This window comes from Stigmatopora argus, chromosome 12 (genome assembly GCF_051989625.1).
Source record: "Stigmatopora argus isolate UIUO_Sarg chromosome 12, RoL_Sarg_1.0, whole genome shotgun sequence".
NCBI lineage: Eukaryota > Metazoa > Chordata > Actinopteri > Syngnathiformes > Syngnathidae > Stigmatopora > Stigmatopora argus.
The window spans coordinates 3,627,080-3,654,196 of NC_135398.1; the positions used below are offsets into that span (position 1 = coordinate 3,627,080).

A 27,117-nucleotide genomic window follows, 5' to 3' on the forward strand; every position below is an offset into this window, starting at 1 on the left:
AGAAGTCGGTATCAGGTATATCACTTTGCCACTGGTCGAAAGCAAGGATCGTATTATTCTGGCGGTAAATAAAGCCGGGGTGTGTCCATTGTCGCATTGACACGCCATCTCATTGGGTGTGGCGCTTAGTCAAGGTAAACAGGTTCACTGTTGTTAGAAACACACAATGAAAGACTAGGCGTTTTGGAAAATTGTGGGTTTTTTTATCGTTTACACGCAAACTGGAAATATGCTTATTTCTAAAACACGTGACTTTACATAAGGTGGGCGGGATCAAACTTTAGCTTTGGATATAAATTATGTTATCAGTGTAATGTGCATACAAGTGACCAATTTATAGTGTTCTATATTAAATATGTACAAGGAGTAAACACACAAATATGCATTTATGTGGTACTCAGACGTTTCGTCGAAAGACATTTGGTCCCCGGACGTTTGGTAGAACGGGCGTTTGGTAGAACGGACGTTTGGTCGCCGGGTTGTTATGGTTGAAACCAGCTCTCAAAATTATAATCATTGAGAGAGAGAGAGAGTGAGTTTAATATATAAATATCTAATATCAAAATATCAACAGTAAACTCTCGGTCATAATTTGACAGCGAGCGAACCTGGCGACCAAACGACCGTTCTACCAAACGTCCGGTCGACCAAACGTCCGGTCGACCAAACGTCCGGTCGACCAAACGTTCGGTCGACCAAACGTCCGGGGACCAAACGTCTTTCGACGAAACGTCCGGTCACGCATTTATGTTATATATAGGGTGTTTGAAAAATAACTCTGTTTGCTCAACAACTGATTGCGACCAATCTAGAGTGTGTTCCGACTTTCGCACGATAGATTCCAGCACCCCATGACAAGCAGAGTTGAAAATGAATACAGATTTTTAATATTGCCATTTTAATATTAAAAGACACACATTCATACACATTTTTATCTAGCCACATTCCCAAGAGGTAAGATATACTGTTTCACAATACTATACATTTCGGTGTGGGTGTTCCTCCATCACCAGTTTAAGGTTATCAAACTGTTTTATTTTTTCGCCGCTTCTTTTCTTAAACCTTTTTTCCACTGCCTGTGTCCCATTTTCTTAGCTGTCAGGCAGTTGTCACATGAAAACAAAGATGAGGATGAGGTGAAGAACACATAAGCCTACCTATGCAAATCTTCCCCCTCAGCTGAAGTGCACAGTCACTCTCCTTTCAAGGTTTTTTTTCTAAAGAACGAAACTCCAGTCTTAAAAAAAGCTCCTTCAAGGTGGCTATGTCTCTGCAGGTTTAAAGTCTGATAAATAGCGTTAGATTGTCTGTTATGATCGAGATATGACCCAATGAAATAAATTGACTTGTCACTGAGTAAAGACATTCATTGTGAGACAGAATTCAGTGAAATATCCTCAACAATTTATTAAATACTTAGCCTGATTTTTTATTTTTTAATACCGTGGTATTTTAAAATCACTGTTCATGTAGTAATCCTGTGCTTTATAGTTCAATCATTATTACAATGTTGTTTTATTATGCTGTAAACCATCAAAAGTAAGATATATTAATTTTAAAACTGCCAAAATCAGAATTTCAGAGCTCAGTCGACATGTTTTTTTCATACCATAGCTGAATCATTACATAAAGAGAATATCCAGCCAAAATGGTAATTTTTTTATTTAAAAAAATGTGGGTATGCCAGATTATGCTGAAAACCACCATAGCCTTCACTTTAAATCACTTGTAAATTTGTTTGGGGGTTTAATTTTATTGTCAACATCATTCACACAAATGTGCACAAAGCCCACCCACTCATAAACCGACAAAAAATAAAAAAATAAACTGCACAGCGGGTATCTAAAACCCTTCTAGAGTTCCTGCAAGTGTAAATTGCTATTCATTTGACCGTGGTTGCAAGACAAAGTAACGGAAAATCTGTTTGAAGAGAAGGCGGAAACAAATGCCTGCAAATGAGGTGTCTTGTGTGAAAAAGTATTTTGTTTGTGGTTATAAAAGCAGGCTGTGGTGTATTACTAGTCTGAGAAAATTGGAATAGCTAACAGCTTTTCTATCTTATTTTGTTTGCGGTTGAAAATCAGCGTATTCCCAAACTTGCACTGCCTGAGAGCTTCCTCTGCAGTGTCGAGTATCAGGGATCGATTTGCAAGCAGTAGAGTGAAAACCATTCATTCCTATTAATAATAAATTAGCAAGTTATCATTTTCACTAGGCGACACTAAGCGGGAATACGTCTGATGCCATCAGAGTGGTTGGCTTTAATAGAACACTTCCATTTAGGTCTTTTTTTGAAGGCTATTAGTGGGCAACTTGGATGCTATTAATTCCAAATAAAGCCGCTTTGCCTGTGTAAGTTATTTACCACAGTGAGATTGAGGCAGTTCAGGATGTTTAAGGCAATAAAAATAATGCCTACGTTTGTGTTTTGCACGTAAAAATAAGGACTATGTATCGGACAGAATCTCAAAGACAGGGTTCTTTTGGGGAACGTCTGGGATTTTAAAAATAAATGACAAAATTACCCAAATAACATAAAGATGACTAAATTCCTGTGTAATTTTAGGCATGGGATGTTGACACTTTTTTAATGCCAGAATGTACAATTAAATGTAGAGCCACACTTCCTCTAACTCAGGGGTGTTAGACTCGGGTTGGTTCGCGGGCCGCTTTAATGTCAACTTGATTTCACGTGGGCCGGACCATTTTAGATATAATATATAGATTTTTTTTTTATAAATGGATTAAAAGAACTAGATTAAAACCCCTGAATATTCAGTTTTTATATATCTAAAACAATGTTTATTTTAGCTTTTTAAAATATATTTTTAGATTTTACAAAATGATTTTTGAACTAAAAACACAGAAAAAATGGATTAAAAAATTAAAATTATTGATTTAAAAGTGGGAAAATCAGGAAATTTAATATACATCTATACTCTTCATTTGAATTTGATCCTAAAACAGAAAGTCGGCACTCATGATTTACTTTCCCGGGCCACACAAAACGATGTGGCGCGCCAGATTTGGCCCCCGGGCCGCCACTTTGACACATGTGCTCTAACTCATTCTAAAAATAATAATAAAATAAATTTAAATGCATGGAGCGTCACACTAAGACAAAACAAAGTGCCTGATCATTTAGAAGCTAACAAATTTTACCCATCGAAATCAGAAATGCAATCCAATGCCAATACTGAAATTTCCATCTTTAGATTCAAAACACGCAGATTTAACTCATGACACAGCAATAAACATCCCAATTTTTTTCCTGTCACGATGAGTGAGTCGGAGATTGCCGTTTTGCCCTTGTGAAATTGGACAAACTACACGAATCATTGCCACTTAGTAGGCGTCCTAACATCTAAAACCATAGCGGCGAGAAGCAAAGAGGAAAACATCAAACTTTCAATACCCCAGCGTACCATGAAGATGCAGAAGGGCTAGCGAGGCGGAGGGGAGATGCTTTCTATCAGCTCGCCCAGCTTTCGGTGAATTATTCAAGACAGCGGCAAAAGAACAAGAACTCTAAGTGCAATTACCCTTCGTTCCTCTCTTCCCTGTGTGAGTCGCCGTTATGTAATGGCTTTCATCTTCTACAGCCCGATTATGACTTTGGGAGGCATCCCCTCTTTAGACGGCCCAATAAGCACCATGTGACCAAGAAAGCAAAACAGGCACTGTGATTTCAGAAGCGACCTGACGCCCGGAGTGGCAGATGGTTCAGGAAAAAGCTTTTGTTTTTAATAGCAATCACATTGGGGACAAGACAATTACTTTGATTTTAGACAGACGTACGTGTCAAACCTTTTAGGCTTTTACCTCCTTAGTGATTTGTCATCTTACAAATGGCAACCCTTTAGCAGTGCCAAAATCATTTGATGCTTTTCATCGTTCTCTATTGCTACACAGAATGAGAAACTTTATAAAAAAGGTCTAAAGCCACTTATCGTCCTAACTGTCCTAAAATGTGGCACTCGGACGTTTCGTCGAAAGACGTTTGGTCGACCGGGCGTTTGGTCGACAGGACGTTTGGTAGAATGGACGTTTGGTCGCCGGGTTCGCTTGCTGTCAATTTATGACAGAGTTTACGGTCGATATTTTGATATTAGATATTTAGATAGTAACTTTCTCTCATGATTATATTTTTTTTCTACCAAACGTCCGGTCGACCAAACGCCCGGTCGACCAAACATCCGGGGACCAAACGTCTTTCGACGAAACGTCCGAGTACCGTCCAAAAATGTATACTTACTCACTTTTTCAAGACAACCAGACGCACAATAGCATCAAGGCAATCACAGGTTCAAATGCTTTAATAAAACAACTACAGACAACTAGGAATGAAACACATTTTAACTGCCATTTGCCATCGTAATAATCTTAGAAATGGTGCGCTTCCATTGTGTACTTCCTTTCTGAGGATTGGCCAAGACTGACCATATTTAAAATGTACAGTACACGAACAATAAAGTGACAGCTATGGAAATGCACAATTGCTTCTTGACACATATTGTGCTACGGTTATTTGCCATAATTGCTTTAGAGCAAAAAGCGCAGGTTGAGTCGTCAACTATTGTGATGTCACAATCGGAATAATGCATATTAAACGCAAATAGCTTTTGTATAATGAATGCTTTCATTCTAATCAAAATTCAAAGTGAGAAGCATTTTGTGCACATGTGGCCTCATCGTAATAGAAATCCAAGCTCCTCTACTAACTGGATATATTTGTACTAGAGCAAGGGCTTTGTTAACGCAGCTGGTTGGGTCTTGTGGTCAGCTACACTACAATTAATAGATCAATGCGGGGTAAATGTTAAGTGTATTAAATGATCCCAAGAGGCGCAGGGACTCAGCTGGCGAAAGGACTCCCAACTTCTTCAGGCATCCCATTTTAGGGGTGGTGTGGGTGAGCTCATCATCCATTAGTGTGCAACTACACCTTAAGCCCTGCTTGTAACCCCACTTACCTAATTAATTTGCCTCCCCTGGATTAACCCTCCCTTTGAGACCCACTATTGTTCTTGCCATCTTGACCACACCACCCCTTTTAGTCTTTACTCATTCAACTATGCTTCACATAAATTATCTTACTTACTGCACTCATAAAAAGCGAGGCAAGTTATTCAAGCTATGATTTTGTTTATTTATATATATATATATATATATATATATATATATATATACATATATATATACAGAAATATATATGTATATGTGTATATGTATATACATACATATATATATACAGAGAGATATATGTATATGTGTGTGTATATATATATATATATATATATAAATATATATATATATAAATATATATATATATATATATATATATATATATATATATATATATATATATATATATATATATATATATATATATACACATACACACACACATATGCACACTATGTATACACGCACACACACACAATGTATACACATGCACACACACTACATATACACATTGGCACAATACGTATACACATTGGCACACTACGTATACACATGCACACACACTACGTGTACACATATGCACACACACTATGTATACACATATGCACACACACTATCTATGCACATATATGGACACACACTATGTATACACGTATATGCAAACACACTATGTATACACATATGCACACACACTATGTATACACATTAATGTACACACACTATGTATATACGGCACAATACGTATACACATTGGCACACTACGTATACACATGCACACACACTACGTGTACACATGCACACACACTACGTGTACACATATGCACACACACTATGTATACACATATGCACACACACTATCTATGCACATATATGGACACACACTATGTATACACGTATATGCAAACACACTATGTATACACATATGCACACACACTATGTATACACATTAATGTACACACACTATGTATATACATCTACCTACATGGGCACATCAGCATTGTGCAATTTCTTACATCCGCAACAAACTTCGCTTGACATCCAACATAACGAGTGTTTTGCAAAATAACTACAATTCATCTAATGACTTTCAGGCAGCTTCAGCAAAAGACTTTAGGTTGTGCATCCGTGCACAATATTGCCTTAAGTGTAATTGCAACAGACAACGGGGGGTTGCTAAGTGTCCACTGTCAATAAAGCTATTTTCTATGAACACAAATTGACATTCCTTACTCGTGGTGTGGCACTGATGGATCTGGGACACAGTGGGAAGGGTTTGGGTGACTGCCTCAAGCCACGCTATCGAGCTCCAATTAAACTATTAATCTCACATCATTAACCCCCACCGACTCCCGTCTAGCTGCCACTTTGTGACACTACTGCACTTTGGCTTATGAAAACAACTCCATTTCCTTTATTTTGCTGATGCTATTATTCTACAAATCGAGCGTATTTTTTTCCCCTGGATCAATTTTCCACCGCCACTGTAGTCCAGTTCTGGTGGGCCAGGGACCGCAGCTGTGTGCTAACTGCATTAGGCTCTCCAAGTGGTTCTCCAAGGTGGATATGGTTACCTTTAATTAAAAGATAATCAATTGTTCTGTTCCCCACTTGATTTTGAACTGGGTGACCATATGGACCATAAAAAAAAAACAATCCAATTTCCACTCGCGCAGCTGCCCGTCTGCTCGCCCCCAGTCCAAAACCCACTTTGGCGCATTCATTACATCACCACATTGAAAGAGGTTTTCGAGATTGCCAATTTAATCTTGTCTAACACGATATGGGGCGATGGTATTTTGGTCCCAAAGTTATAAATACGGATGGCATGATGTGCATTTAATTCCTATAGTATAAATCCTATGTTTCACTAATACAAAAGGGTTACATTTCATCTTTGTCGGACTGATTTCTCATTTATGAATTGTTTAAAATATGTAGTTGTTAGAGCCGTTTGACATGATGTATTTGGCAAAGTTGTGTTTATAGTTCAGCTTTATATGTGATTATTGTTGACCTATTGTATTGGTATTGTTGTAGTTAGTTATTTTGGAATGATGACACCCCTTGGACTTGTTAATGGTATGGTGTCTTGTATGAGTCGTTAATTATCGTACACGTGGTGTGTTTAAATGGGTGTGGAAGTTGAGTTTTTAGGGCAAGTGATACCACATGAGACGCAAGTGAAAATGTCAACTGGACAACGCCAGAGAATTTTAGTGGACATTGGTGGATTTTTTTTTAAATTTGGCAAATACATTAGAACAGGGGTGTCAGACTCGGGTTGGTTCGCGGGCCGCGCTAACGTCAACTCGATTTCATGTGGGCCGGATCATTTCAGATATAATATTTAGATTTTTTTAATAAATGGATTAAAAGAGCCCTGAATATTCAATTTTTTTATAGATCTAAAACAACGTTTATTTTAGCTTTTTTTACATATATTTTTATATTTTACAAAATTATTTTTGAACTCAAAACAGAAAAAATGGATTAAAAAATTACAATTATTGATTTAAAAGGGGGAAAATCAGGAAATTTAATATATACATCTATACTCTTCATTTTAATTTGATCCTAAAACAGAAAGTCGGCACTCATGATTTACTTTCCCGGGCCACACAAAAATATGTGGCGGGCCAGATTTGGCCCCTGGGCCGCCACTTTGACACATGTGCTTTAGAAGAAGGGAAATAAATGGTCGACCCTGGAACCTCAGAAATTTTGTCTTGGTGCTAAATGACACTAAGACAAGACTATTGTTTACGTTAGTTTGTTAGAAAGATGGGATAAGGCCCAAATGTGTCTTTTAGAGAATAGGTTGAAATGAAAGAAAAAAAATTCCTTTGCTTTTTTGAAAATTATTATCAAATGCCACTTTTGAATGGAAAAAAAAAAACAGCAAACGTGTCTTCAGTGAGGACAACATAATTCTATTACTCAAACATGTGGGAACACAATGGTAGAACGCATACAGTCCCTTTTAAAGTAATAAGTTAATTAAGGCTGTATCGTAATCCTAAGGCGCCTCCCCACCGGAGCCCTTTGTGGTCATCCTCGCATGAAAAGCCTGCCTAGATTCTAACAGAAGAGGCGCACAGAGGCGACACATACATCAAAAGCTTATTAACGCCAGCGAAATAACTCACAACAGCAGCGCTACAAAAAGATAGGTTGCGCCAAGAAGGCAGCTGTGTGACTTTGAGGCCGACCTTGCGGGCCCCGAGGCCTATTGTGTACAAGTAGTAGGAGTTGGTAGAAAGCCTCCCTGCTTGATTAGGCTCAGCTCCCGGAGGAGAATCGATGGGGATGTCTGCGATCAGCTCTCACTGTAATAACACTGCACCGTGTGTATTCAATGACAACACAAGATGAACAATGTCACCGAGCTGATAGTGCCGCTCAAGGACTTATTCGCGTTGCCGAAACACAACAGTTTTAATTGTGCAACGGTGCAAAACGAAGGGGTGTTTAAAGGCAACACACAAAAATTTGCCTCATGTGGCCGCTCGGCTTGTTCGCGGAGGGCCCTTCGCACGCCACTTGTTTCAAAGCCAGCTGCTTCAGAGCACCTCTGGCCAAGCAAAGGAACTGACTAAAGATCTTAGAAGCTAAGCCTATTCCTGGCCACGTCCACACACACACACAAACAGTTCTTTTGCATTTCTATTTGTCTGTCCGTTTTTCTTCACTTTATGCTAACATGCAAATCGAGTGTTAGGACTACAGTGGTACCTCGACCTACGATCAGCTCTACCTACGACATGCTCGAGGTACGATGAAAATTTCAATCGAATAATTCAACCTAGATACGATCAAAATTTCGAGATGCGATCGCTCATTCAAGACTACTTCTCGTTGGCAAGTGGTCGTGCGTTATCCTATTGTGAGGACATTTGTGTGCATCATTTTTGGAATATTTTGAAGCGAATACAACAGCAAACAGCCCATCGATAGCGAACGTGAGGGTGGAGGCGTGGCAAACCGCTAAGTGGTCCTTTAATTCTAGTAGCGTGCCTTTCAAATTTGATTCTAAATTGTTTTGAAATAATATCAAGTTCTACTTAAAGGATTTATTTAAAAGCTTCTACCGCAATGGCCACCTGTCTTGTTGCGTTGTCGCTTTCTTGCGATTTTCTTTTTTACTAATAAAATAAATGCCTTACTTTCGTTTAAAAAAAACTCTCATAACACTGCTTTACAAGCTCTGATCTTGACCAGAAAATAGCCCCAAAATGACTTTCTTCTCATGAAACGGGATATGTTTTATGTTCAATATAGAACACAGATGTACGTTTAAACAGCCTGTGAATTCTAGATGGGTGTGGCATTGTGGCAAAAAGTGGGCCTTTTCATTCAAAAGCAAATATTTCAAATTTGAGCGCAGATAATGACTTGCCCACTTAATTGGTTAAGCCACACGTGTCAAAGTGGCGGCCTTGGGCCAAATCTGGCCCACCGCATCATTTTGTGTGGCCCGGGAAAGTAAATCATGAGTGCTGACTTTCTGTTTTAGGATCAAATTAAAATGAAGAGTATAGATGTATATTAAATTTCCTGATTCTCCCCCCTTTTAAATCGATAATTGTAATTTTCTAATCATTTTTTTGTGTTTTTGGTTCAAAAATCATTTTGTAAAATCTAAAAATATATTAAAAAAGCTAAAATAAACATTGTTTTAGATCTATAAAGAACTGAATATTCAGGGATTTTAATCCAGTTCTTTTAATCCATTTATTAAAAAAAATCTAAATATTAAATCTAAAATGGTCCGGCCCACGTGAAATCAAGTTGACGTTAAAGCGGCCCGCGAACCAACCCGAGTCTGACACCCCTGGGTTAAGCAATACATAATCCAAATCTGTAAAGAAGACTAACCTGTATGTGTATGAGGGATTTGGAGAGTGTGGTTGATGATTTGCTCTACAACTCAAGATCGTTGTTCTTTTTGTTGTCAACGAGTCCTTGACTTCGCTCACTTTCTATCACAACATGCAGTTTCCTTTTAAAGACTTTTTTAAGAATGTTGGAAAGAGTCAAACTAAAGGCGTGTAATCACAAACCTGCCATGCACCCATTCCAATAATATCTGTCTGCTGTCTGGACTATAACACAGGAAATCCAAAACCGGCACTATCAAGTTCACATAACTTGGGTTGCGCAGAAATTACAGGCACCACATTTACACAACCCTGTTATTAGTGGTAGGTGTTATTTTCACCCCCCAACGGTTTTATTTTAATTGTACGTCTGCTCATACTTGGCGGTAATAACAGGTCCGTAGTGGCTTTTTTTCCCCCTGCGTGCATGCACACGAAAATACAAGTGTAGCTTAACCTCAGACCAAGGCTAAGGTCTTGAATTTTTCTTCTCCCCTCAGTCAGAATTTGTTCTTGTGCGACTTTATCGACAAAATATATGAGCAAGTGATCGGCTGCCATGTATTTTTGACTCAACTTATAATTCATGACCACAAACATTATGTATCTTTTAAAAGATTGCTAAAAACAATGTTTTTGAATGCTTTTAGGGGAGGAAAATAATTGTGATTGTAAAAAAAAGTAACATTTTTGATCTAGAAAAATCCCATGTGAATTTAACATTATTATTGTAAAGCCTTGATGCAAGACCTGAAAACAACTACAGTGCAAAACTGATTTAATAATTTAAAGAAAGGAGCTACAAATGAAAGGATAAATGAGTTGTTCTCGCCCAAGTTTTTTGGTGTGTTTGTGCAGGTGAGTGTGTGCCCACGGGCAATTGAATTACATTGATGCCCCGACAGCACTATAGGTGAGGTCATGTATTCAATTAATTCTGTTGCTGACCTTGTCTTGGCTGTGACGGAGCCCCTCGAGCCCCCCTGCCCTAAAACCTAAGTGCAGTAACAATGGCACATCCGATTCTAAGCCTTATTCTAGTCTTGGTTGTCATTCACAGTGACAAAAGATTGAAAAAATCCACAGATGGCTGTACAATTAATTACAGCAGGATAAAACCTCAATAATATTACAAGATCAAAGATGGAAAAAATTATCATTAAAAAATACAGCACAGTAAATTAATGAAAGAACATTTGAAAACCATGCGTTTCTAAAGTGCCCATATTATAGAATATTGAATAAAGTGACTTACTGTCTGCTACAGAGGTGATCACGGCGCAGCTCAGGAGGAGGGGCAAGACAAGACACGCCCCTCTACTTTGGGGGGGCGCCATGTCTCAAAGTTGGCACTGCTGCTACTGCTGCCGCCCTCGGTCGTCGTCCCCCTGCTTAGACGCGTCCCGCTTTGGCACGATCAAAGGCTAAAACCTGTAAGAGCAAACAAACAAACATAATTATAGATCATTAACAGTATGTACATTAACAACAATGCATTTAAACCACTGTAAATATGTGATCCTGAGGCCTTTTCTTCATACCTAATGCTATCTCATTCTTTAGCTTTTAACATTTTAGAAGGAATAAATGGCACTTGACTCCAAACTGTGTGTGTTCCCTCAGGCTAAAGATATTTAATGTGTTTGTAAATAATTTTTGTCAGTTCTAATGCTAATTTTAGTGTTGTGCATCAATCGGGTTTTCCAATTCAATGTTGGCATGAAGCTGTCACTCAAATCAAATGCTTGTTGCATTGTAAATATAGAATGAGCATCATTATTTTTGAGTGTTAGTTTATCTCCAACTAAACTTAAACTCCAACTGGGGCGTCATTAAACAGCCTAAAACACACTCATGAGAGGAACAATGCAACATAATGCATTTTAAATACCTTTAGATACCTACATTGTGTTCAGAACAATCAAAAATGATTTATTATATAACTACCTAGTTACCCATTTGAAATATACCCTGGATATCAAAGTCTCAATATTATCATAATTCAGAATTACTTGCAGGATAATTATGGTAATTACCGACTGGCCACCAAAAAAGCAAATGTATATTATAATATCACAGCCCAAAATAGTATCTCAACATCGCAATTTCTTGCAATTGATTCAATAAATATGTAAACAATGCATATTGTGGTGGTAAATGCTTTAAATGTCATTATACTTGTATAATGACAATAAAAGCATTCAATAATAAAACAATGCATATCATATTGTTATAGAAAATGCATAATAATTATTCTAACCACAATTTCATATGGAATTGATGACAGTACACCGAAGGAAAACAATAGCATGATCTGTATAACAAAACTAAACATATTATGGTACAAAAGTAAGCCAATTTACAAAAATCAATTATATTTATTTGCGTTATCCCTACAATGTGCCCACCACGTTTTCAAAATTCTACTCGGGGCAGCAGATAGTACATGCAAAGCGAGTAAACCCAGCAAAGCGGAGCAGTCAGGATTACAAATGGGCTACAATGTCGTAGTTATAATTGATGGGATGAAAGTAAGAGCAACCAAATCGAAGACGGTCTCCCCGGGGATCTTTTTTTTAAAACCCAGAGGCTCTCCCAAAGGAATACCGTTGACACTCTCCATTTGGAAGATTGCCGCCCCATATGGATTGAAATTAAAACGAGAGCAATGATGTCATTGAATCTCAACATGTATGCTTAGCTAAACCCTTGCACCCTTATACCAGTGCCCCCCCAGAAAGACTGCAAGCAGCAGGTGTGCCACAAATGTAGCACAATTAAGCAAGCCATAAAAGCAAAAGCATTGGCGTTAAAACAGTCGGAAGAAATGTACTAGAAGAACAATGTCTCTTCTGAAGCACGCAGGGATTCTTATTCTTTTTAGCAATTAGATTTAGTGTAGGAAATAATAAGATCAAGATATATGACCCTAACTTTCCCCCCCTTATAGCCTGCAGTTTCTGCCTAATGCTATTACAAACAAAGTAACTGTGCGAGTGCATGAATTGCACTAACAGAATTTCTTATCCTTTTGCCCGTGGGGCATCTTTGATGAGCAATTGTAACGCTACAAAGCAGACCCACAATATGTTGCGGATAGAAATCTTGTCTGTTCATGGAATTAAAGCAGTATCTCCAGAGGACTTATGGGATAAAAATAAATAAATACGTAAAATATAAAACGAGCAAAGTTTTTTGAAAAGTTGTCTTGAAGGCCTTCATGACAGTAAATCTTAAGTGTAGTGCATATTTTCATACTCACTGGGTGGCCCGTCTGCTTTAATCTTATTTTTCTCCGATAGATATGTTAGCATGGCAGGGAGACAAAGCCTCCAGTATTTGCAGTTGGGGGAAGGGGGAAGACAAAAACGTTCCATTGTGAAGTGTCTGGAGGTTTTTGAGTGGAGTGTGTTACGCCCAAAGATGTTTCAAAATATCCGTGGGACACCTTTCCAACGACAGCCCTGCAGGTGAATATAGACGGAGACAGAAAAAGCCAAGAGTTTTGAAATGTTTATTCTATGAAAGCGAGTGGAATGACTCAAAGGAATGTAGTGAGTCACCTGAAACCTGAAGCCTGCTCACCTGAGCAGTAAGCCTTTTTGAGCTGCACAGTGCATCGGCAATTTATCGTGTTTTAATTAGGGAGTGTTTTTTGACCTTGTGTTAGAACACAGTTTTCAGCTTCAAAATACTGTTCGAATTTGCTGACAATTTGAAATACATAAGTTTTGTACTACTGTAGCTGAAATGTTGAAGCAATCGTTCAAATTCCCTTTGACTCGAGGAAAATTCCAAGAAAAGCCTTTGGAAATGAACGATACAATCCGACTGGAGGGCTGGCTGCAATTGACCGATCACTAGCAACGCTCTCAGTCCAAATGGATTGAATGTCTCTCGTCGTCAATGACATCTAATAAGGTCAAACCAAAAATTGTACATTAATACGTTTTAAAAACCCGATTCTGATCCTCTGAAAATGACAAGATCGGGCCACAATCCCTTCATTGGATCTGAATAGTAATCATCTTTGAACCCCAAATTCAATTTCCATTTGGTTCCAGGAGTTGGCGCTCCCTAAAAATAAAAAGGATAAATGTAGCACCCATCAGGTTTGTTGGCTGACAAATTAGTTTTGACGCCTGTTTTCATGTGTTCGCTTCGCGAGCTGATAGAGTTGGCTAAAAGCCGTTGCATCCAAACCGTTGGCAATTGATGCTGGATATCTTCCACGACAGATGCCAATGTGGGGCAGATGTTCCTCATATTGAATGAGTAATTCCTAGAGCGATGTTTTATTCTTTGTTCATTAATCGGCACATTTATGCACTGCGCAAGCTTCACACAGGAACGTGTCAGGCAACAGTGTAGATGGTTCCAACATATCCACCGAAGGGAGCAGTACTGACAAGCTTCCCGTATTTAGGAATTATCCATAGCCTCAAGAGTCATTTAGGAAGAAGCTTTTAGGAGTCTAGGGAACCCCCCCCCCCCCTCCCCACCGGTAATGCAGCTAACATGACATATGTGCTATATGTGTAAATAGTGTAACAGACAGAAGTCTAAGAGGTTTACAGAAGTAATTAGACAGACTACGATGAGATGGAGGAAAGCTTAAAATGTTCCAATGGTGGAGGTCAAAAAGAAGTGTTTTATGGGGGTTGGTGAGATAAAATCCACCTTGGTTAGCTACTGTACATCGTGGTCTTTTATATTGTAATTGTCAAGTAGATCCTTTGTTGCTGTCGGGTTGCGCATGATTCACCCCAAAGCCTTGTATGTCAGAACCCCCTCATTTTATGTTGGTTGAACTCAACTTCAACACAAACTGATTGCCTGTGCTTGCACCGCATGCCTTCACGGAGTTTCTTTTACTGGTGAAGAAGAGGCTTATAACTCAGAGAGTAGTAGGGGATTGTTGTGTGTGCCTGCTTCGTTATTTTACGGTACCATATGTCCTCAAACAAAGCTTCAAGTGGCAAGACACTGGGCCATTTTTGTTCGCGGGGCTTATTTGCCGTAGATGTGTACATTGCACATCTGCTGTGATTTTTTTTTCCTCATTGGAATTTATTTCGGTAAGGCATATCTTTAGTCAGGATCGATCTTGATAAGGTTAAGGTTAACTCAACAGCCAAGGTGTTCCACTCTGAAATTGGGTTGCTTCCCAAAAAATTTGGAAGTGATCAAATTCAATTTAGTATCTGAATCCTAATCAACTATTCAATATGGACAAAAACTTTGCAAAATTTAAGGTTTTGTACTCGCCCCTGAATTCACGAAGTAGAAGTTGAACATTGCTGTGCTACTTAAGTTAGAAAAATATTTGGTTGACATTTAAAACTTGACATCCCAGGGCTCATGCAAGGCCTCGAACGACAATATTTTATTATATTTATTCTTCTGCCTTCACTATCAAAGATACTGCGCGTGGCATACTGTCAAAGCTTGATGGTTTTGTGAATTCACCCTGAAAACTGGGGTGCGAAGGCCCACTCAACATTAGTGCAGCACTTCTTTTGTTGTTGTATTGACTAGACACTATTTGATGACAACAATTTACTCATTTGGTCGCAGTCAAGGTTTCCATTCTATTGGGAAAAAGGCTGTGTAGTATATGCCGTTGAAAGACATTCTAATACTAAAGTTGTTTGTATTCCAGTTTGCACAATAGCCCAGTATGCTGCAGGTTGTCAATACTTTACTTTCTAAACCCTGAACAGGTCCAAGTATTCACAGCTTTAGCATTTTCCTTGATGTATTTGTTTTGTACATTGCAGCCAGCTTCTTGATTTATTACCAGCCCTTTGCACCGCGCTTTGCAGTGCAAGCCATTTTCACTCGCGACAACACCGATAATCACCCTCCAATAAATCCAATTGAAAGTGTGTATCATCTCCACCGTGTAATACACATCAGCATAATACCCATCACCTCTCGTTCCCAGATTGATTTGCACCCTCCATGTCTTTAGAGGTGTAAATCCCTTTCTCCGAATAGACTGAATTTATGGTGGTGCTTGAGTTTAGTTAAATGTTCACATATCCACACTAAATGCTCGACATTGCATCATATGTGGTAAGACTAGCAACGGTGGAGCAAGTTACCACCCGTACAACCATTTCATTTTTCAGGTGTACAATTCCCGCTCCTCATGCGTCATGGAAAAGCTGCCATGTGTTGTGAAGTTGAATTCCGCACGTACCTATTGGGGTTAGGTTGCATCACCTTTATGGATAATCTTAAATTAAGTGATTTATTACAGTAGGTCTCGGATTGGATTTTACGTCAAGTGTACTTTGTGATCTGGCGCACTCACAACAGACCGTACAAGCCACTAACATCAACTTGAAATCGACAATTTAGTGAACTTGGATTATGTGTTTCTAGCCTTAACAGCAAAGTAGACAAGTCACGCTATAATTGTAATGAGATCGTTCCAAGTGAAATCAGGAGAATGACTAAAAATATGCAAGGACCAACAAGTCTGCTGCAAGGTGTCATGTTCCTGAGATTGTGTCTAAAGAGTTTTGATTCATGCAAACTGCCACCTTGCCCAATAGAAACGAAAGAACTAGAATTATCTCCAAGTTAAAAAAAATATTGCAAGCTTGGTCACATACACTAACATGCAATGTGCCATCATACAGAGGATATTGTGTTGACGGTTTATCACACTTGCTAGAAAACGACAGTCCGAACCTAAAATACAAGTTATGTACTGCCATATATTTATGGAGTTTTTACTCTCTCCGGTTATTATTGGTAACTGCCACTCAGCTGCACAGTAGAAATAAACGGAATGCCACAAGGCGCTGACTCAGCCCCAAAGAGTCCACTAGTCTGCCACAGTGTCTTTCAGCTGTCTTCTTGGCAGTAAGGCGTTAACAATTAACCCCCTGCAATCGCCTTGTAAACAGACGCGCCATAAAACTCGATAGGTCACAGGACGTTAGCCTTTGTTGGCTCGGATTTCAACGCTGAGCCTTGTCGCCGCAACAGCGAATAAAAGACATGCACCATCGACTTTGCGCTTACAGCAAAAGGCAAAGAAAAAAATGTGGTTATGTTACACTTTAATTTCACCGTGAGGGGCCAAGTGTCTCGCCGTTGTTCTCCCGTGGTCAATGTTTTGAACGCGGGAAAAGCCTTCGAGGAGATAGACAACAAACACAAGAGCCATGTTGAAATGCTCCTTGTTTGCAGAGCCCAACACAAACCTCTTATCACCCTCGCAAAAGGCCGTCATAATCTGGCCATACTGTGAGCTAGTATGTGTACCTTGAGAAGCACTAGACAAGACGACTAAAAATGATGAGGAAAAACTGCCACTTTAGCTCTTTGATTCGATCATCAAGGTAGTAAAAATGTAGGTTGTCATTTATATCTTTTGTTGGGTGTTTTTGTTTGTTTTTATACTGCCAGCTTTTCTGTTTATAATTATATGGTCGGATTGTCAAGCTGCACAAGCAAGACCTCATGCAGCGTGCCATTGTTGCTGAGGTTGGACGCAGCAAAACAGTTGATGGGGGACCTACTCAATAGTGTATCCTACGGAGAACATTTTTTGTTCTGGTTTGGTGTGTTTTTGTTTTTTTGAATGGTATATTTTTTAAAGCAATGTTCTTAAACTTTTGATCATCTAATAAACAGCCTATTTCAATTTGATTGTTTTCAATAAAGTGTTTTTTTTGTTGTAATAATCCCACGTCAATCTACTTAAAACCCAAGTTACATCCAAATCTATTTAAAGGTAAATTTTTCAACAGGTCTTGGGATTTTGATCAGGATGGTACAAGTTTGTTTTGTACCAAAGGAATCAACATAACAGTAGGGTCAAATGCATAGTATAATTGAAAAGACTGAATGTTTACTCACCAGCATGAAGCTTCTTATTATGAATTTCTTTTGAATTGAATCGGTGGCTGTGCACTGAAGTGCCCTCAACTTTGTACAAGTGCATAGATTGGGGCGCATTTGAGACTTTCATACTATTCAGCAGGTGCCTCCACTGTTCTAAATCAATTACCTCCAGTCGGCCAGCACTTAGGGTAGGGGGTATTGTAAATCAGCTTGGTGTCAAGACAGATTACGAACTGTAACTGCCTGTGGAGTGAAGCTCTTTGGCCAACAGGGACCCAATTGCGAGGCCTGTGTGACAGCAACTTTTCCCCCCCACTCGTAATTGTTTGGTGATACTTTCAAATGAAATAAGAGATGGAGAGACACATAACGATTGCTTCTTTTTTAAGGGTGGCCCTGCTCAGAGAGTCATGGTGGCACGATAAATAAGCAACACTGGAGTCCTGCAGTGCGGAGGCTATTACTTTTGCTCTTTTCCAATACTATTTCTATATCTTTAAAATGTCAGAGCACAGTGGGAAAATAATGTGGGATCAATGAAAGGGACTGCTGAAGCAATATTGGATTTGGTGATGTATCGCCAATGTGTGTTGAGACATCGCCTTTGGTGTACGATCAGAGAGTCATTAAGTTGACCTTATAAATAATACATGTCACATATTAGCATGAGTTTTTGACATCAACTACAATGTGCGGGTTTCAATAATTATATATTTAACAAAAAACTGTGAAATTAGAATTCACAAAATAAATCAAAAATATGTAAATATGTGATAGTGTAAACAGAGTACTGCATAACTGCAAGTCAGTCATCATACATACAGATGTGAACATGTAGATTTCTCAAGAAGAATCTGTTCATTTATTGGTTAGTCATTGAAGTGTTGACTTGCCCTGCTTGCTTGTGAAATTCCGGGTTGTAAACCACTGAATTGAGAAACAAATCCATGCACTGTAAACGGCCGCATTGTATTGCGTTAGATTTATGATCGGCACATTTTTGGATTACAAGATAAAGATCACAGAGTGATGAATCTTTGCTTGCCGCATCTATTCCAAAATAAACATAGTCATCATATTTGAAGTCCGGCAAGTTGTACTGATCTTGAACTATAAAAAGTATGCCTGTGTTACAAAATTAAAAAAATGTACATATGAAATAATATCACAGAATTATAGTATGTATTTGAGTGAACACTTTATCGACACTTTGTCCATCCAATCCAATAAACACACAATTTTGACTAGCTCTCAGCCACAAACCCACAGACCATTTTTGACTCACTGAATTGCTTCATCTGGCTCCCAAAACATTCACAATGTATAAATTGTGTCCTCTTGAAAAGGATAAAAATTCTCCCTCTATTTCAAACACAATTGTTCTCCAAATAAATTTGCTCAAAACAAACTACCGCTCATTCCAAAGATGGACATGCAATTGTAGCTTTCAATGCCCACATTCTATTGCAATTCTCTACATGACAAGACTTATTTCATGTCACATCCAGCATTGTTTGTGTGGTTCAAGGGCAAGAGAGTTGACGTTGTAGCGGTCAGTGATGCGATGTTGCTGGTACACATGAAATAGTATCACGGGATTATAGAATTAAGTATTTGATAAATTGAAATTGTAGCCATTTTTACTACATCGTTGATAGTCATACATCTATGTAGTTCAATTTGCTTTAAACCACTATTAATGCATCACAGAGCAACTAACTTGAAAGACAATGTCTTTATACCTAATCCTAATCAATTTAGTTTGGCACTATTTGAACAAAGAGGGTCTCCCGGGGATAAACTTAAGTACTGTAAGTGACCTAGTGATGAAGACATATTTCATGCGTATCAGCTCTAGCGTAAACTGGGGCCTGCCTATCCTGGGAAAGAGCTTCGCCCTAGAGTGGTTGCCAGGGAATAATGGAAGACAAAGATATCATTCACAATTTTAGTCCGACTTTAGTGTATGTTTTAGAATGTGGTAGTTAGCATGTTTTTGGCTACTTTGTGGGAGCAAGGATTATTTCCTCGTCTGTGCAGTGGTTTTGTAAAATGGAGACTTTTTTTAAAGCTAAATTTGGAACGATATGTTCCAACATCTATTTGAGCGAGCGATCTTCCAAATAGGAGGTAAATGTGCTAGTCATTATGTTAAAGTATGCTTTTACTTTGGAACCTTTTGAAGGTACAATCTAAGTTGGGTCACGGAATTACTTCAGGTCTTACATACCCCCAGACAACCCCACAGGTAATGAGGTCATATCTGGACAAAGAATCTGTCGTAGGGGGAAAGATTATGCTTCATCCTTCCTATCTCTCGGGGTGGCAGTCCTGACAGGCAGGAAGAGTGAGGAACAACAGATGAGCGCCCCGATCGATTGCCAGCTGACTGGCGAGGTCCATTATAGTGACAAGCCGAAGCTGTGGCACGATGACCCGCACTCCGACGCTGGCCTCATTACTACCTACGGATCTCTCACTGGGACCAATCTCTCTGGCATGGCTCCCTCATCCCTTTTTTCTTCTCAGACTTTTTTTTACTGAATATCATCTCTCTTTACAAATCACTGCCCTTGATTTTACAAGAAATGTTGCAGAGTTAAATATGAGCGCTGCCTTCCGTGATAAGGAACCAGCCCACCATATGAAATATTACCCAAACCTCATCCTGTCTATCAACAGATATGCTATCATTCGACTGATTATTTTCAAATCTTTAGACCCTGGAAGACTTATTTATACCTTCGGTGTCCCTACACTCAGCATTCGTTGTTCAACAGCGCAACTGTGGATACGATATAGCTGCCATTGAGACAACATCCAGGCCATCAATTACCACTGTTACCTACTGTAGAATCACTGTTCTGCGGCTCCCCGAACAAGAAGCGCACACGGTGAAGACAGGCAGGAAAATGTAGGATACTGCTCTCCGAAGATTAGTTCTGGCCTGGCTGTGAAATTCTTACCAAAAAGGATCTTGCTGCCAATACAACTGACGGGTTTTCGAGTTTTGGAGTTAGACATTTTTCTCAGTTTTTAGCCCTCTCTTTGCATAATAACATAACAGAAGGTCAATATGGCCTAAATTGAATATACACCATAGTCTGTCACTTAGATAAGATAACACTTACCTATAGAGAGAATATACTGTCTATATGGCAAACAAGCACTGGCCGTAGATGTAAAATAAACAAATCAAAAGCAGTAAGTACATCAGGAATGTGTCAACTCAAGGCCCTGACTAGACAACTTATAGCACCTACGTCCTTATAACTTCCCAGTTCAAAGGGTGTGCAAGCAACTTCTGAAGTAAAAACTAAAGTCCTTTTGTGCGAGTCACCAACATCCTGCAGCAGCCAGCAGTGAGCATCAGGATAACGCATTCAGGTTAAAGGCCATAGCCTGTTGTTAATTTGACCGTCCATTCTGAACATTCAGCTGTCTTTCCCCGTGCGCCATTTTTTTCCAAGTGCAACCACAACGCAAAGACTGATGAATCCCACCATTTCCTTGCGGCACTTGTTAAGAAGAGCAGGGCAAGCAGTGTCTGCAGTGTTTACTAATGTTGAGGCATTGCCGTTATCAGGGAAAAGATTTGTAGGGGAAGAGGCTGGGGATTAGCCGTCAAATTGCCAGGCAGACAGCATCCCTGCTGCAGGGTTGCCAAGCACTAATCTCTAGAGCAAGAAGGGGGAGATACCGATAAAGATTTGGTAGTAGGTCTGGACTGCTAAAAACGAGGGGAGGGGGAGCCCGAATATTTATCTGGTGTTGGTTAGAGGGCTCTAATGTTAAGTGGTGTTAAAGTCAAATATGATGGATGTGTCTCCCTACAGTAAATACTACGTAAGTCCATAGTGTAAAGAAAATATCTCTCTATTCACATTGCTTTAATAAACACTTATTAAAGTGTTAATCTCTGTGAACACTCAATTTTCATGAAAGATTGTACGATATGAATAAAAACACCCACTCTAGCATATTTTTATATAAAAGACAAGCTACAATGGTGCAGCTGTGTATTTGATCAAAGTAGGTGGACAAGGCCGTAACGTATTTAAATACTATTTATTCACACAAAACGAGGCTAAATCATTTCAGAACATTTCCAACATTAACGTGGCCTATCAGCAATGTTCCCTCTAATTTTTCGTTGGTCTGAGCAGAAAGTCAACCTCCCTGAGCGCACTGAGTACCAGTGTGAGCGACATCATCGGTACTCGGATGATTCGCCTAAAGACGTTTCGCCGACGGACGTTTGACAGACGGGCAGGTCGCCGAATGAACGTTCGGCGGAACGTCCATTCGGCGACCTGTCCATTTTTCATGTAAAACATGCTGTAAAACACGAAAAACATAAGTGGACAGAGCTACTGCCACTTGCTGCCGCTTAAACGGCGCCATCATGGGGAAAGGGGTAAAAAAAAAAAAAAAAAAAAAAAAAAAAAAAAAAAAAAAAAAAAAAAAAAAAAAAAAAAAATCCGATATTTTTTTTTTTTTTTTTTTACTGCGCGCCATATGATTGCTGCTGCGCAGCGAGGACGAGAGTAGTGCGCAATTGCGCACGCGCGCAGCTTAGAGGGAACACTGCCTATCAGCCTGTACAACCCTTAGAAATTGAAGCATTTGAACGCTCCGAATTAAAAAAAAAACATGAAAATGAATTATAAGCCACGATCACAGTCATGATGGTGATGGTGAAATATCCTGAATGACTGATTTTTCATTCCATCTGAGCTGGACAAAAATCTAATTATTTTATAGTAGTAATGTTAGAAATTCAAACAACAGGGATGGATGTATTTTGTATTAACCTATCACTTTCTAACTCATTGAATAAGACCTGCCATCTGTTTAACTGGCTTTGAATGAGTACACTAAGTAAATGCAAATGGTAGATGTTCTATTATACATGAAATTAACGGTAAACCGTGTATGTGTGTGTGTATAAATATATATATTTTTATATATACACATATATACACATGTATATAGATTTTTTTTTTTTTACGAGCTAACAAATATATCAACATCGCTTAGTGTTTAAGAGTTACTTCAGTAGGAACTTTTTGAAAGTTATGTTTATTTACAGTCTCAACAAGAGCCCCATTATTGTACAGATTATAGTTTACAAAAATAATTTCATTAAAGTTTTGATTTGTCTCATGACAAGAGTGGGCCAAATTTTTATATCCATACTGGTTTATCCCTTGTCACCCATTTTTTCACCGTTGCCTCCGTGGAGAACAACCAACCCCGCCAACCCCCCAGACACAGGAATGTCTCATCAGCCTCCAGCATCCTTTACAGGGCCCACAACGGGGGAAAAAGTGCACAGGCTATAAATAAGTCAGGCGTTCTAATGAAACCAACGTCCATCCATCTTCCTTGAACAAGCGAGGGACTTGGTATTCCAGCGGAAAAAGGAATAGGGACACAGCAAAATTTCTCAAAATGCAAGGCTAGAAATGGGTCGCTATTAGATTCAGTTACGTTTTAATGATAGTTAGACTCTGCCATGTTTTGCTGCGCTACGCTGGGCCGATGAAAATGAGGTCATAACTCGCCGAAGCGGTGACAGCGGGAGCTGATAAAGTAATCAAGCAGAACGTGGAGTCGACACCCGACATTTGGAGAAATTGGGAAGGCCCAGGCACAAACGAGGGGTGTCGAGAAGCAGCGGGATAAATCTGCCAAAAGACTCAGCGGTGCATAAATCAGGAAGCCTTTTCCATTTTTATTTGGTTTAGCAACACAAACTAGAAAGCAGCCTAAGAAATCAAAACAAAAACAAAAAAACGCAGTTTCATCATGTCAGGACATTACACTTATTAAAGTAGTTTTTACGTTTATGAGGCGATACATTTTGAAATATTTTCATTTTGTTGTTGTATATAAAACATTTGGTTGATTGTTTGAATATATTTTTAGGATCGAGTTGATTGAATTGTGTGAAAAACAAAGCGAGAAGTTACGTCTCTTTGCCAAAACGTACTAAAGAAAAAGTTGTCGGATGTCGTGATGTCAATATTATTCAAGGAATGGACGGTCTATCCGGAATAGCAAGTAAAATGGTTATTTTCTGCTGAAAGGATTCAATTATGCACAAAAACAACAATATATCCAAGGACTCCTGGAAACGATGGCTTCTGCAATTCATATGGCAGTGTAATGAGATTGAAATGAGTTTTTGCAAAAGGATGGAAAGCAACAGTGGATTTGTGTTCCTTTGAGAAATTTCCTCAGCTTTTAAGGTTTTAGTGAACGCTGTAACACTCGAAGCACAAAACAAAATTGGGTGGATAGTATCTGAAGTATGAAATTGTTCTTGGGAAATAAGTACTTCAGAGATAATTAACTGGATTTAAAAGGTCTCACGACTTATACTAGCGTTGCACCCTGAAGAAAATAAATGAACAGTACTTTGCCTCATGAAGAGATGGTTATTTACCACTGGTTTGTAGTTTCTAGTGTCGTGCAGGTCATCTTTCATTAAGTCAAACGGTCAAGGATAGATAATACTACACATAGACAAAGTATTGGCTCACTTGGAGTAAATCTTCCATTGTCATCTTGCAGAAATGGCATTTCTGTCCTTTTCAGTAAGACTGTCACATAGAACAAACCTCTTTTGGACTGTACGGAACTTCTACTCCTGTAGTTTATGATCTCTCGGCTATTCCTAATAGTGATCTTAGTGGTAAGGCAGCGTTTTCTTCCTTCCTTTCATACATCTCATCCCAGCAGCCGTCAACGAATGAAGCTGCGCTCTAGGAGCCAAATGTCACAACTGTGCCCGGAAAGTGACTATCAACACAACTAACACATTCGCTCAGTTGGTGGCGGCTGATTGAAGTCGGGTATTATGCGTGACTATCTGGTATGTTCAGCCTCCTTTCACTCTCTTGCTGCATCTACACGTTGTTTAGCGCAGCATAGGCGGACTGGCAATTAGGTTTCGTCCTCACAAAGCAGCTACTTTTGACCTTGTCGCCGACGGGCAGTTAATAATTCCTGGCGCAAAAACCAAACAACTTTGACTTCTTTGAGGCAGATCACAAACATGGCTGTTTTACATCAAAGCGTTGAACCCTGATTAGCAGCGCAAATTAGGGGTGGGAATCGCAGAGAAACTGGCGGTGGTGCTATATGATTAAAAAAAAACTTAATGACATTTTGTAATAATACTTCTGAGTGGTTTATACAATGTTTGGGCAATTATTTATTTATCTTTAGCACTAAACCTTATCCAAATATTTCAATTATAATGAATTGCGTCCTTAGAGAGAAAATATATTCATACGAGTTAACCGTATATTGAGACTGTCATAATAGACACAGCAGCAATATTTTGTTTGGCGTTTTCAGACATCGATCTGTAATTCTAAAGCAACTCTCGTTGGTGTCCCTAGTGGATTGAGAGCGATTAGGGTAAATCCATCATGCGTTAATAGGCCATTAAACATCTAACCAAGTCACCCATGATGAGAAATCAAGTTGAATGAAAAAATCCATTGGCTCCCTTTTATAATTACTTTTTAGCTATCCTATGAGGGAAGATAACTGACGGATTGCCTGCGAAACCCACCGTGATTCATTTCAAAGGAAAGCCTTGAAGTCAGAAAAGGTATTTCATTTTTTTTAATAACGATGACGAGACACTTCTTGGCAAGATGTCCGGTACATTCTAGTGGTTCCCCAGATCAATACCAATACCGAGGGAAAGTCGTAAAAAGTGTCACTGACCAACCATAACCGAGGTTAAGGCGGGAGTGAAGGGGTTCACCCTTGGTGGACGGGAATTGGCTTTGTTTAAATAAATGATGGTCGCTTTTTGTCTTCTTTGTTTAAGCAACTCAACATGCATTCTAACGCCCATCGTGCGGTTGTTGTTGTTTTTTTGCCTCAAGGTCAAAGTTTAAAGGCACATTTTTCTTGCTTTTGTTCATCAACAATCCAGCAATTGTTGTCTTGAGGACTCCTAAAAACCTAAGTGACCATATTGTCTCAGCAACACTAACAACTAACAAAATAAAGACAAGGGTCACCATCTAACTGTTCACGTGTGTTTGTTAAAGCCAATTCCTTGAACAAAAACAATTAAAAGTGGTAAGCCTCGAAAAGGCTAGATTTCCATGTTTACTTATTTGGCCGTAAGACCCCGTTCTTTGAAAAACTCAAGCGGTATAAGTAAAGGTTTACTCGGTCATACGCTCACCGGCCCACTAATTCTCCAAGGCAAAGTTTGGGAATTTTAACATTTCCCTGTGTCCCCCACAGTCTGGAATTTTTGTGGTTGGAATTCTAGCCTCCATATTGCCCGGGGAGATAAAGGCAACTGGAAAAGCAGGTTGTTTGCCCCCGACATAGGCCCTAACGTGGCATTAACGGCAGGGTGCCTCACCTTAGCAGCGGTAGCTAGGGGACATTCTATGGCTCCAATCTATTCAAAGTCCTCCTGAATAAGTTCAGGGAGGGCTCACGGCAGACGGGGCAATTTGCCAGAGAGCCAGCCAATAGAGCAAAGCCAAGATGAGGTTAAACTATTGTTTTGGCTTAACAAGCTGGAGTGAGCAAGGACAAAAGAATAGTGCACAAAAAGATTGAGTAAGAAAATACCTGACTGCTCAAGGGTGACACTTATTTTGTTACTTTTATTCCCGGTTTTAAAACCAGAAACTCCTGTCTCTACTGCCCAAGTAACGCATTCAGCCATACTTCCTCAAAAATGCACCTGCACTAACTAGATGATGTTACAGAAAGTTTCACCTTAGATAAAGACTCATTAATAATGCTCCACTTACCTATTCATGTCAATTATGAATCAATCTTTATTGTTCCTTTTCACTTTTAGGGACTTATTCCAGAAGGAAGTATGGTCTAATCCCAGAAAAGGCAATCCAAAGGTATTCAAGAAAAGATTATCCCTCAAAGTATTCTTCAAATGGTCTTCTATTATTCCACAAAACTTGGGAAGCAGAAGAAAGCGGTCTTCTTCCCAGTTACAATTCCAACCGCCGAGCCGTATCGCGTTTGGGGTCGATCCTTCAGGGAGAAGAGCTTGTTCATACACTGAGAGAAGAGGGTGCTCAGCAATGGCAAGGGACAAGCCAAACCCACTATGTGATGTCACTGGTTTCAGATTTCAGAGGGGAGGAGGGCCGGGGCCTTACCTTGTTGCGCCTAGACCAATGAGCTACAAGTCTGCAGTACACTTTAATGTAAAATTGAGCGCCACTATTCAGTATGATGACACGTGAAGCTATTTTTTTTTAACTCGTAGAAAATTGGCAGCCTCTCTGTCAGTCTCCTTGCAGTGAGGAGCTGATGAAATCTAGCTCCTACACAAGCACGAGATGATAAAGCAGGTCATAAAAAACTCAACGGTATGACCTTGACACAGTCCCGTGGG

The 27,117-nt window shown here is 39.3% G+C and overlaps 1 protein-coding gene across 1 annotated transcript in view; it reads right to left on the reverse strand.

The window, feature by feature from the left end:
- ptprfb (protein tyrosine phosphatase receptor type Fb) overlaps positions 1-27,117 on the reverse strand; it is a 160,595-nt gene that overhangs the window by 101,910 nt on the left and 31,568 nt on the right. Inside the window, exon 4 of the mRNA XM_077616357.1 lies at positions 11,098-11,273. Coding sequence (XP_077472483.1) covers positions 11,098-11,179 — 82 coding nt within the window. The 5' untranslated portion in view covers positions 11,180-11,273. The remainder of the gene's footprint in view (positions 1-11,097; positions 11,274-27,117) is intronic.